The 12,543-nt window shown below is 49.0% G+C and overlaps 4 protein-coding genes across 4 annotated transcripts; 1 reads left to right on the top strand and 3 right to left on the bottom strand.

Annotated features, from left to right (window-relative positions):
* Window positions 1–48: 48 nt before the first annotated feature.
* On the bottom strand, window positions 49–3,100 carry P170DRAFT_398188 (putative raffinose synthase protein Sip1). Its single transcript, XM_024846215.1, has 2 exons — window positions 2,788–3,100; window positions 49–2,725 (listed from the first exon to the last, which is right to left on the bottom strand). The coding sequence occupies exons 1-2, from the start codon at window positions 2,977–2,979 to the stop codon at window positions 110–112; spliced, it is 2,808 nt and encodes a 935-aa protein (XP_024709865.1). The 5' UTR covers window positions 2,980–3,100; the 3' UTR covers window positions 49–109.
* Window positions 3,101–3,304: 204 nt separating this feature from the next.
* On the bottom strand, window positions 3,305–4,586 carry P170DRAFT_442649 (zinc-dependent alcohol dehydrogenase family protein; the record flags this gene model as incomplete). The annotated part of the gene is made up of 4 exons (XM_024850474.1): window positions 3,305–3,349; window positions 3,412–3,858; window positions 3,928–4,317; window positions 4,422–4,586. 4 exons carry the CDS (start codon window positions 4,584–4,586, stop codon window positions 3,305–3,307), a joined length of 1,047 nt encoding a protein of 348 aa, XP_024709864.1.
* A 2,206-nt stretch (window positions 4,587–6,792) lies between these two features.
* P170DRAFT_470023 (rhamnogalacturonan acetylesterase) lies at window positions 6,793–7,590 on the top strand (the record flags this gene model as incomplete). Its single annotated transcript, XM_024852698.1, has 2 exons — window positions 6,793–7,185; window positions 7,237–7,590. 2 exons carry the CDS (start codon window positions 6,793–6,795, stop codon window positions 7,588–7,590), a joined length of 747 nt encoding a protein of 248 aa, XP_024709863.1.
* Window positions 7,591–10,879: 3,289 nt separating this feature from the next.
* On the bottom strand, window positions 10,880–12,429 carry P170DRAFT_373799 (uncharacterized protein). The gene is made up of 2 exons (XM_024845258.1): window positions 12,217–12,429; window positions 10,880–12,133 (listed from the first exon to the last, which is right to left on the bottom strand). Exons 1-2 carry the CDS (start codon window positions 12,404–12,406, stop codon window positions 11,031–11,033), a joined length of 1,293 nt encoding a protein of 430 aa, XP_024709862.1. The 5' UTR covers window positions 12,407–12,429; the 3' UTR covers window positions 10,880–11,030.
* Between the last annotated feature and the right edge of the window lie 114 nt (window positions 12,430–12,543).

The raw sequence follows: 12,543 nt of genomic DNA, 5'->3' as shown, positions 1-12,543 counted from the left end.
GGTGGCTGGCGATCGAATACACCGATTTAAGACATCGTAAATGTATGGAAGAAATATGCATACGAACGAATCTTGAAATAATATCAAACATGTGCGTGACAACATGATCTTACCCCACAAACACATGCACAATAATCTCGTTGCTCCAGCCAGGCTCCAAACGCATCTCCTTCCAGGCCGCCGCAATGTCGACAGACAAAAGGCGAGCATCTTCGCCCCTTTCCAGCTGCACCGTCTTCTGCGGGACCGGATCTCCTAAGATCGTAACCATGAAGTTCTGCGCGATGCTCCGATGTCCTAAGTTAGAAAAATATATTCCCAATGTACCCAGTGCTTTTAAACTAATATCCACCCGGAGACGGCCATTTGTTTCCACATATGTGTCAGAGCTAACCAGCGCCGCGGCGCCCGTCATTTTACCAAGCAGTCCGAGTACTGCGACGTCGGTCTGGATGTCATGCGGGATATTTCTCTCTGGATTAGCCCTGAGCGTGAATGTGCGAGTGGGATAAGCAGTCAGGATGTCCCAGTCCTTTTGTTCAAGATTAACTGCCACAATGGAGTTGGCGTCTGTTGGAGTCATGGGGTCTGTGATTTTGCCGCGGGCGTGGGACCGGACTATGTACTTCGCAGTATAATCTTCGTGGATTCCAGGGAAGTCGAGCAAAGAGACAAGACACGATTTGCTGGTCGCGGAAACATTGAAGAGTCCCAGAATGCCGCTTCCGGTTCGTGCCCAGCCAGTGTATGTGCCAACGCGGAGGATATGGCCCTCGTTGTAGCCATTAAATGCGTCAATTGTGCGACCCACCAGGCTTGGGCGCAGAATCACGGTATACCCATGTACCGTTGGAGCGGTCATTTCGTTGATCAGCGATATGTTGTGGTTTCCTGGTTCGTCCGTGATATATATAGGGCCACCGGAGACACAACGAGCCGCTGCATGGAAGGATGCGTAAGGATGGCTGGTTTGAAACATGTCCCAGTCCGGAAGAACGTTCAGGAATCGAGTGAACAGAGCGTTATGAGCATTACAGAATATATGCCAAGGATGGGACTCTGGAATGTCAGGGAAAAAGTCGTCGGAGTTGCGCAGCGGGATGGTTGGCTTGTTTGTTGGAAGTTGGTTGTGGAAAATAGCCTGAGGGAAAAGAGACATGCACGATATCGCCCTTGTACTAAAGTATCGCAGCGAGGCGATCGACCACGCATCCTGATATGCACTTGCAAATTCTCTTCGGTCTTTCGGGTCTTCTAAAAGATCAATGAAGAACTGGGCATCGGTTTTCACAGAGTCGACTCCAGCAGAGGAGAGGAAGCTATAGAACTCGGTGTAAAAGCGCTGAATATCATCCGGGTCAATGGCCAACAGCGATTTATCTTCGAATGCATGGGCGATAGGCCCGCTGGCTGCAGGGTCTTTGATTTTGACTTCTTTGGTCTTGTAATTCGCAGTCAATTCACTGTTTGGCGCGATCCCGCCCCAGTATCCAAAAAGCGCATGCCAAACGGCGATGTGGTCGACATTGGGGTGGCTCTCGCGAATCTTCTCTATTGTATGCTTTAATCCACGTGGGAATGCATCCGGGTTTGCCTCAAATTGCGTCCATCGTCGCTTAAACTGGGGCCTGGCATCACTATCCAAAGCTTGCCAATTGTCGTCGATGATCAAATTGGAGATTTTGATTCCGTTGTCTTTCAGTGATTTCAAAGCGCCCAACAGCTTCTCTTCGGTCAGGTTCTGGCCCAGCCCATTCCAAGTGCAATAAGTCAAGCCATCGTACCAATCTGCTAGCCATTGCACCTCGGGGTCTTTCTCAACCATGACGAAACTATCGCCAGGGGGCGAGATCGGTGTTGGAACACGCTGGCAGGGTTGAGCTTCTTCATACGGTCGGACTGCTTTGCGCGCTTCGTACATCACTGCGCTCATGGCCACATCGAATTTATCTGCCACGGCAGCCAGGACCTGGAATTCCGTAGAGTCGGCCGAATCGCTTTGCGACCGAACTATCACTTCTCCATCTTCTCCGGATTCAAGTACAGTTACGTTAGATGTCCCCGAAACGGCCAAGAGAACCACATGGATTCCATCAGTTCGAAGAAATGAACACAAAATTGCATCTTCAGTCAATTTGAATTTGTCGCGGCCATGCCGAGGCCCAAGCCACGGAGTCCATACCCGGGCCAATGCAAAGTATCGAGCGACCGAGGATGGAGCTCCAAGAGGTAGAGCCCTAACGCTAGATGTACCATCTTTTGCGGGATCGATTTCTCCAGAAAGCTTCCAGAGGACTGATCCTGGGGCTTCGCTTTTTCGTGACTCAATGTTAACCTCAGAGGATAGATGGTCAAAGTATTTGCGGAGTTGCTCTCCGGAGTCTTCGAACATCTCAATAGTCGCGCTCGGGGCAAAGACCAGTTCCCCGTCACCCACATGCTGCTGCTCATTGACCCAGTGCCAGTCCGCATCAGGGCCAGGGCGGAAGCGAACGGTAAACTGAGAATGGCCACCAGTATTAGGGAGAGAGATTTCCTGAGAAAATACATGGCGGTATGACTGGTATTCCGACTCCTTGCTATTCATAAGCGGTGCAATGGGACCATCCTGCTTTTCCAAAGAAAGTGCAGTCCATTCGGGCCCAGCGATGTTATGCCAAATATCGACTTCCCATGTTTGTTCAGGAAATGCAGTGCTTGACTCTAAAACCACTGTGAATCGAATCTAAAGCACAAGTTACTAAATGCCTATCTATGGGGTCAGCTCCGTGGCTGGCAAGAGCCTACCGTATCATCCTGTCCGGATCCCAGTGCCTTCTGAATTCTCTGTGGACAGGTTACTTGGCCCAAGGGGGGATAGCAGTTTACTCGAGCAAACATGCTTGTTTGTGCTGGACGAATTATTTGTGCCTGCGAAGCCTGCAGATCACACCCGGGCCCAAAGATGGGTCTGGTTGAGGTCATGTCAGCGTTCGGCATCTGGAGAAATGCGAGCGCCGCCAATGAGTCAAAATCTTTCAAGACCGACTTGATGATTGCCGTGGTTGCAAGGATGGAAGCAGAGAGTTTCGCAAGGACCAGGATAAGACGGTCGCTACATGGTTGATGCGTTGGTTGCAGTGGCAATGATGCGGTGAGGGGAAGGCTGAGGTGTTTCTCATTGGCCGGTGCCTGAGGCTACACAAGGACATGAACAACGGTCATGAACACTAATAACCATTACCGGTTGCACAATTCATGTCTATACTAATAAATAACTGCATTCCATGTTCCTGCATGTGTCGTTACTCATGTTCTGCGCCATTTACTCGATCTTGATGGCCACCTTGCCGAAGTGCTTCTGAGCCCACTACATCGCAACAGGTCAGTACATGTAATGATAGATACCGGTTTAATGTAGGAAGGACTTACCATGTATTCATAGGCTTCCCTGGTTTGTTCTAGGGAGAATACTTTGGCATCAAGCACCGGGTGAATGTCGTTCACCTCGATCGCTTTGACCATGTCGTTCATCAAAGCCTTGCTTCCAACGTAAATGCCTCGTACGGTGCAAATGTTGTTGAGCGTGCTAAGAACGGGAGGCTGGCTCTCGGGGTCGGTACCGCCAACAAAACCAATGATGGTAATGACTCCCTCGAACTTGATGCACTTGAAGCTCTGGGTAAGGGTGCCGGAACCGCCGACCTCAATGATGTGATCAACACCGACGTTGTCGGGGGTCAGAGTACGAGCGATCTCTCCCCAGTTGGGGTTGGTCTTGTAATTGATGACATGGTCGGCCCCAAGCTCCTTCAGCTTCTTGCCCTTTTCTTCCGATGAGGTGGTAGCAATAACGGAGGCCCCAGCAGCTTTAGCAAACTATAAGTCCGCATTAGCTTTATCCACGCTTATATCTGGGATTTAAAATGGTGTTTTGGAGGAACCTACCTGAAGTGCGAAGATACTGACGCCGCCTGTGCCTTGCACTAACACAGTCTGTCCGGGTTGCAGAGGTTTCAGGCCATACAGGGCATTCCAACTAGTGAGTCCGGCACAGGTAAGGGTGCTTGCTTCCAGGTGGTTGAGGTTCTTCGGGCTTTTAACAACGCCGTTTTCGTTAAAGACTCCATACTGGCGCAAAACACCATCCACTGCACCCCCCAGACCGCTCTGGGCCGCTGCGAGGTCAATCGGCCCATATTGGTGTCCTTGGTTGAACAAAGTAACCACATTGTCACCCTTGCGGAATTGTGTTACTTTGGATCCAACGCCGATAACCTCGCCGGCACCATCGGAACCGGGGATCGTGGGAAAGTTCACGCCGAAGGGGTACAATCCCTATGGTAACGACAACATCAGTCAATCGGCTTTTGTGTACCCGCGAGAGTTCAGAGCAGAAATTATTGATCAGACGGGTGCGACAGAATACGAAGCCAACTGACCTTGGGAATAATTAGGTCACGGTAGTTGAGCGACGCGCCGTGGAATTTCACGAGAACTTCATTCTCGCCAACATTGGGAACTGGGGCATCGCCATAGGACAGGCCATCGAAGTCCTTGTCCTTGCTCGCCACACTCCACTGCTTCATAGTTCCAGTTGGTGCCATGGTTGATGCGTTCGAGGAATATAGCTCGAATTTTGGATAGTTTTCAATTGATGAGTTGACTCCCGTCGACAAGGGGCATCTCCACAACTAAATAGGACGGGCTATTGGCAGCCTCGGATCTTGACGTAAGTGGGCACGATCCACTTCCATGACGATACGCTTAATAATTCAGTCACCGCAGGGCAGGATCGCCGAATACTTCAGGCAGGATTTGGTTTCCATCCGAACTTCACCGACTAGATTTCTTCACTTATGAGAAGCTTATCGTTGGACTCTGTCGACTTTTGAAGAAACTGGATCGATTTCCGGCTGATGGATCCCACGAGCTGGTCTCCATGTTGAGGGCTTCGAACGTTTGAAACGAGGACCCTTCGAGTGAAAGAAAGCTGGTAGGAAAATCGAAGTTCAAAGCGGACTTCAGCGATTGGTGATGGGCAATATCTCTAACCCGAGTCGTTCAGGTGGTGATTGTGTTCAAAACGGTCCGATGTTCGACCGTTTGAGACCCACCAGTTTAGTCGGGGTTCAGGATACCTTTGCAGAATTCATGCAGGGATGCCATCGTGTTCGGCAAGGATTGAACATCAATCGAAAAGTAATCCGTAGCAAATGAATAGTCATTGAAAAAAAAAAAAACAAATATTTTTTGTTCAGAGAGAAACCCAAGGGCTTGTTGGACTGTAAGTGAAATGGAGTCTTGTGGATTGAAGATGGAGCGCGGAGACTTTCTCGCTTCGTCGAAATGATCTCATTTTTATGCCTGAGGCATCAGCATCCACAGTCAGGATGAGTCAGCAGAATCTAATCTAACTAATCTGGGCAGACAAACCAGACAAACCAGACAAACCAGACAAACACAAACAAACCCCATTGATTCTTGCTTTCTTTCTTCTCCTCTTCAATCCCCCTTGAGTCGCCTCCTGGAATCACTGTCCCGGTCTACTTTACATGCATGCATGGCTTAATGCGACCTTGAAAGTATTCCCATCACCATCGGTCATTCTCGTCTTCCAGCGTTAAAGAGAAATGCCAAACCATCGTCTTCGCACTTAACAGAATATAAATGCACTTCACCAATATGTCAATCATGTGCCTATAATTATCCACTCAAGAACATATGCTGTGTTACAGCCATGTTGAGCTTCTCTGATCCAGTCCCCATGCACTGGCTTGGATGACGAGGGACTGTACGCGGACCATGGTTGCTTCACTGCAGTGACTGCCAATCCTCAATTACAAAAAGGGACAGTACAGATACCTACCTAGTCATGTCGGCCGGAGGATGACCGGCCAAGAAAATATCCGTACGGCCATTCTGTCGCTTCAGGAGTGAGCCCAGAGTCTCCCAGTCCTCTTGGCCCTAGGATCGTCTCGGTCGTAACTCGGTTAAGCAATTGATCGCCTGCATATTTGCTCAAATAGGCCAAGACATCCCGGCTCATTTCTCATCTCACCAGGACGTTACGAACACCAGTAGGGGGCATCATCCTGAATTCGTGTCTTTCCCGTCCGTGCGGAGTCTCCAGGTTCACGAATGACTCGCTCTATCCAGCACTAGGAGAACCCCGGATTCTTGGCTGCGCCAATGCCACGTCGTTCAGCATAACATTGCTTGTCAGGCCAGGAATAGGATCATCCCTGTTTTCGCCCTCAAACCCCTTGCTTCCATTCATCCGCCCTCAACATTTCTCTTGCAGGTTCCTCTGGTCCGCGATTGTCATCGCGCTGTCTAGGATAGCTATCTCAGAGGGGCGAAACCTTTACACAAACAGCGATGATCGTCAGGTCTCGGCCAAATGTGGTCACCTTCTCTGTCGCCTCCCCCAGGCTCTAGTATACTCCTTTGAAAGCTTCCTGGAGAGTGTCGGCATGATCTATCCCGAGTAAACGAATCCTCACCTGCGATATCTTCCCTGTGTCCGCAAATGTTACCAGAGATCGTCGGTTTGCTGCAGGATTGGGCGTACGCAACGCTCTGTCTCGTTGAATTGAGGAGATGATGATGTCGTCAAAGCTTGAGGTTGTTGCCCTTCTGTAGTTGAATTTACTACCTGGGTTCCCTCCGATATAAATAGGGCCTCAAATTCGTCTCGTCTCAATCACCAGCATTCTTCCATTATCAATTCTTCTACAGTCCTCTTGGTCTTTCGGTCAACCCTTATTTTCAACTCAGTTTTCCTTCCAAAACCCAGCCAGAAAGAACACCATGAAGCCTGCCAGTATCGCTGCCATTCTTGCCGCAACCTTTGGCGCTGTCCAATCGACTCCCGTCACTCGGGCATCCAAACCACCATATTTCCTCCTCATCGGCGATTCTACCGTCGCTACCGCTGGAGGATGGGGTGACGGATTCTTGTCATTCGTGACCGATCCTGCGGACGGCGTCAACTCGGCCAAGAGCGGGACCACAACTGTGTCATACCGTGCCAATGGACGATGGGACCAGTTGCTGGAGAACATCAACTCCACCGCCTCCGACTACTCGCCCATTGTAACCATGCAATTTGGCCACAACGACCAGAAGGCCCTTGATCTGGACGAGTATAGGACGAACCTGGAAGGTCTGGCTACGGAGGTCCAAGAAGCCGGTGCCACTCCTGTATGTTCCATTTTATCCTCATTCCTTCCCTTCAACTAACCGGGTCATCAGATCATCATCACTCCCTTAAGCCGCCGCCGCTTCGATGGCGATACAGTCAAGGAAGATTTTGTGGAGTGGCGAGTCCAAGCCATCAACGCCGCCAAGTCCGTGGGAATCAAGTACCTGGATCTGACCACCGCCAGCACCGACTACATCAACGCCATTGGCGACGAGAGCGCCACCAACTACGACCTGTCCGACGGTGATAAGACGCACATCAACGAGGCCGCTGGTGTCGTTTTTGGCCGTCTGGTGGCCGATCTCTTGGTGGCCGCTCGCTCCGATCTGGAGGACTACATCACCCCCAACGAGGCGCTGAGCAAGAAGATCGCTGCGGGCGAGTACGCCTCCGGAGATGAGTAAGATGGAAACCTCCTCCGTCACATTATAGGATGCCCCATAGTTTTGAAGGATGGATCAGGAAGTAGGACAGAAGGCATTTGACATAGCACAACAAACTATCAATAATATCCCTGTTATCTTGTCAGTTTCTATTCTCTCTCGTAATATACAACTGTAAGCAGGCGCACCTCGGCTAGGGAGTAGCTCCTTGCCCACAGCCATCACCGCATTAGCATCAACATCAACATTCACAATGCATTTATCACACCATAGTGACCATACGCACTGAATCCAGCAATTCAACCTGCCGATCACCTCGCCCATCTCCCCTCGTCAAGAGTGGGTCATCGGAGGGGGCGACAGGACATGCCATGATGCCCGCATGCCCTAGCGGAACGGCTCGTCTCGCCACGGTCAAGATCGCCCTCTCCTTAATATAAAATAGATTAATTGCTTGGGTTCCTCGGCAGACTATCCTCATTCTACTCTCATAGACCTTAACAAAAAAGAATAAAAAACAAAACATACAACTGAGAGGTTCTTGTCTCTGTCCCCTTCCATTCAAAAGTGAATGCTTACCTTCAATATGCCGTCCTAGACGCAGGCGTTTTCCTTCATAAGGTCCCAGCATGCTCACGTTCTTCAAACTCATATAGAAGACCCTACGATCATGGTGCGCTCGATCAAACTATATGATTTTCGCACCAAAGATACGGCCGCCTTCATAATGTTTGCCAAGTGGTATTTCGGGAAGCCACGCGCCCCAGCCGGGTCTTCCCAGTAGCTTGGAGATTCTTATCACTTTAGAAAAGCATCAAGGTTCAAAGCCCTTCGAGAATTAACTGTACGGATGGACTTGGATGGTTTGAATATAGCTAAGCGGACGGGAAGCCCTGTACTCTACACTCGGTGGTCGAATGGCCTAGCGCAAGGCTACTCTTCAGAAACAAGATATCTTTTTACTCCCCAGTGGGTGGGCAGCTCTCTTACAGATTAACCTAGGGTGTCATTTAACTGACTTGATGTAGATTCAGGAGTATAACAGAAGAGGACTTTGCATTCACACAAAGGCATAGGGAAACCTAACCTGCTAGGGAAAACCTATACCAAGCTCTAAAAACAACATGTTTAGCACCGAACGATTTCCTATCACAAGTCGGAAGTCAGAAGGTAAAGTAAGTTTCAAATTATCCCTCTCGAGTTTCATGATCAAAGTTTAATGCGCGGGCTTAACATACCATAATAGTTTCTTGGGTAACCGTATATCATCCTCTGTGTGGGCTGAATCAACAGCAAAACTAATAGCACCGGGTTAGCTTGATACAAGCAATGGTGTACACTGCCAGTCAACATGTATGAACTTACTTCGAACACTCCGTCAACTTTGCATCCCACGAAGCATGGGGTCGCGCCACAGCAGCTCGCAGCCTCTTTTTCCAAGGCGTTGTCGTTGTTCTCATGCATGACGCTTGCCATTCCAAGTCCAGCGAGGATAGGCAAGAGGATAGCAGAAAGATTCATATTTGGTGTAGAAGAGTGGTAGAAAGGTAAGCGTTATGAAGGATTGCGTATCAAGAACTTTGCTGTGAGTTCAGTGGATATTGAATTCGCTCTATGTTTGGAGGGAATTCAGTCGCTTTAAATCTCTGGTCAAGGCTTTTATATAAGCAGAGGAATTCGAGCTTAGCTGATAATCGTCATTCGCTAGATTCTGTGGACTTTTACCGTAGACGTAAGGGAGAATAATGACTTGTATGGAAAGTGAGAGACAACTGCCTACTGCCTATTCCTAGATAGCAAAATCATTATCGTGACACAGCATGTTTAGTGGACATACCTCCTTGATTCAATGGCACGTCGTGTGACTATTACTCCTTGCAACAGCAAAGCCTGCTCCTTTGCTTTTGCTTCATTGAACTGCCGATGCATGTACCTGTCCACCGGGGTGTTTTCATTTTTCTCGCTTAAACCTAAGCAAAGCATGTCACTCATAATTCTGCTCTACAGTTCTTGTTTACTACCCACCCTGTATAGTTAAGATTCCAGCTTCCCCGTAATGTAGTTGGTACGGATTAGACACAGTGATACTTGATGAACAAACCAGTCTCATGCATGTCACTGAATATTCATGTCGACTAGTATGGGCCAATTGGCTCCGCCCTCTCACCCTCACTGTTTGGTAATAGAAGTCCACCTGATGCATTATCTAGTACCTAATCCAGCATGCCCCTAACCTAACGAGTTAGATGACAATCCAGTTGACGAGTGAAAGACTCTTGCAATGAGACAAAATCAACAATCGACTATCCCAAAGGATATCTAGATCTGCGGATCCTTATCATGTGGGACACTTTCGGCTTTTAAACGGATCACCCCAGCTTTCCCCCTCCCAATTGATAGGCCTATTGCCAGAGCCATGCAAGGGGTTATGTGTAGCTGGAACATACAAAGCTATCCCGCGCTACAAATCGACTATCGACCACGGCGCCGCCCGCCTGTATGCGGCCCGCTCCGAGTCGGTTCGATTTCTGAACCTAGAAGTCACCCGGAGTGTTGGTATAGGGCTAACTCGCCCCGGCAATTATAGGCCACATGCCAGATGCCTAGGCGCAGCGAACAGGTTCTTGTTTGGTCGGTTGAGGACCAGAACTTTCTCGATGTCTTTTTCGATGAAAGGTTTTTTGATGCGCACCTTCCTCCTAGTAAGATATTTCAGACATCCAAGCGTGCCCTGATTGTGTCTTTCTCTTTAATCTAACTCGATACTTTCAGGAGATTTAAGACAGTCTGAAACAGGTTCATTCGCAGTGAGAAGTTGTTCACCGCAATTGTAGGTGGGGGGAATGGAATGTGCGTGGTTAGGATCATTGGCAGCTGGGAGACGCACGAGATATAGATGAGGAATTCCCAATGGCTAATCAGAATACATTCGTTTCCTCTATGTGTGAAAAAACAGCACAGTATACAACATTATCACATCCCTTGCTTAACGCCTCACGAATAGGCGATGATAAGCAGATGAATGTTTTGTAGGCGAGGTGTCACCCCTTACTTTGGCACCTGGCTAGGGATGAAGATTTCGTTAAATATCTAGCTAGTTCCTTTGTCTGTTAAGATGTTGGGTGTGTTTCTGAGCGTGCATACGAAGCAATCAGACCAAACGGTGGTCTCATATGGGCCGAGATGTAAGAAAGAGAGCATCGTGAAGCTATTTCCCTGCGAGACGTTGGTAAAGATTTCTCCAGACTATTCAAGATACCCCTTTAGGTCATCACAATATATTCTACACCTGTCTCCTTGTCTTGCCTTTGGGATTGCATGCTATTTAGTCCATTCCACCAAAACGGCCATCAGGCCGATAAATAACAAAGACACTGCAATATAACTTACACTTTTGACGGAAATATGTTGATCAAAATATGGCCATTCATCCAATTTCAAATAGTCCAACTGACCCCATCTTATCTTTCCGAATATTGATTGGGAATGAAGGCCCTGGTAGCTAGATTGCTACTGTCGCCCTTATGTTTATCTTCACCGCGCTCCTCTGTGGGCTTCTTCTTGCTGGCATTGTCCAAGGCGTCGGCCTTCTTAGCCAGTTCATTCCATTCATCCCTTTCTTCAGAAAGCAATTGCCCCGGGAAGAAAGTATCCCGCATGCTCCTCCCCACGCGCGGATATTTTCTTTCCACCTGAAAAAGAGTTTCCATAACTTTCGGATGGCCAATAACCTCTTTATACTTTAATGATACCCCATAGTCTTCTGGGGTTCGCCGAGCTCCAGCCGTCAAAATATTCTGGAGCATTCCAATCCCGCCAATGGCGAGGAGGAACCAGGTGTTCCGAGTCAAGGCTGCCGCCGTGATGAGAAGCAATATCCAAAATAGTGCCAGCGCAATGACCATGACTCTAGTGAAAATTGACGTTGAGACATTGATGCTGGATTGGCCCGTAGCTAGATCCTCTAGATCAAGCCCTTCACCGTTTCCGATAATCATAATCGCATGTTGACTGCCATTTCCCTTGGTCAGGATGACTGTCTTTTTCGAGCCCTGACGACAAGCCCATTTCTCGCGTTGCCACTGACCGAGCCCGCCGGTGATCATGGAAAGTATAATTCCTGCAGCGGTAACTGTGATGATGCCCCAGTCGCCAAATATGCCGCATGGAATGGCCGCAAGCCCCAACTGCATGACAGCTGTGAACATCCCTGCAAAATAAATATGATCGTAACCAGGATACCCGGGGTTCGCCTTTTCAGCTGTGTAGACCGACACACAAAGACCAGCCTGTGTTGGCCGAAGGAGTCCCGGACTTTTGAGTTTATCATGCGTCCAACGGTCGTCGATCATCTTTTCTAGATGTTTACGAATAGGTCCGCTTGGTTTACCGCCGTCCATCCAGTACTCATAGTCTCGCACAATGCGGCTGATAATCCAGCTGGTATTGTCTCGTAAATAACCACTCTTCGTATTGATGACCTTGCAGGGACAGTCCGGGGGAGGCATGAGTTTGTTTTCTCCCACCGCGGAAACCACTGCTGTGACTGCATATGCGACCCATCCTGTAGCTTGTCAGTAAGTGGATCGAGCCATTACTATACACATTACAGATGATGGCCAATAATAGTACAATGAGCAAACGAACCAAAAGAAAATGCCACCGGCGTAAGCCGCGACCCGGAGACTTGGGCGAGTGCTCTGGCGACAATATCCCCGCCAAGAATCAGCAGCACCGAGAACACGTCACTGGGGTTCTTCCACTGATCAGACAGCTCGATGGAGGCCTGCATGGGATCGAAATTGCGGGCAAGCAGTTGAAAGGACATTGGAGGCATTTTGTCGATGCAGTAGAGGGAGATGGACCGGGAATGGTGACGGAAATGAATGCCAATTCGGTGTGGAGAGACAAACTGATGTGTGACGGTGTGGCAGGGATCTTAGCACTAGGAAACCACTCATTAAGAAGTCTCTT

This window comes from Aspergillus steynii (assembly GCF_002849105.1).
Source record: "Aspergillus steynii IBT 23096 chromosome Unknown P170scaffold_1, whole genome shotgun sequence".
Lineage (NCBI taxonomy): Eukaryota > Fungi > Ascomycota > Eurotiomycetes > Eurotiales > Aspergillaceae > Aspergillus > Aspergillus steynii.
This window is presented reverse-complemented; position numbering and strand designations above follow the sequence as displayed.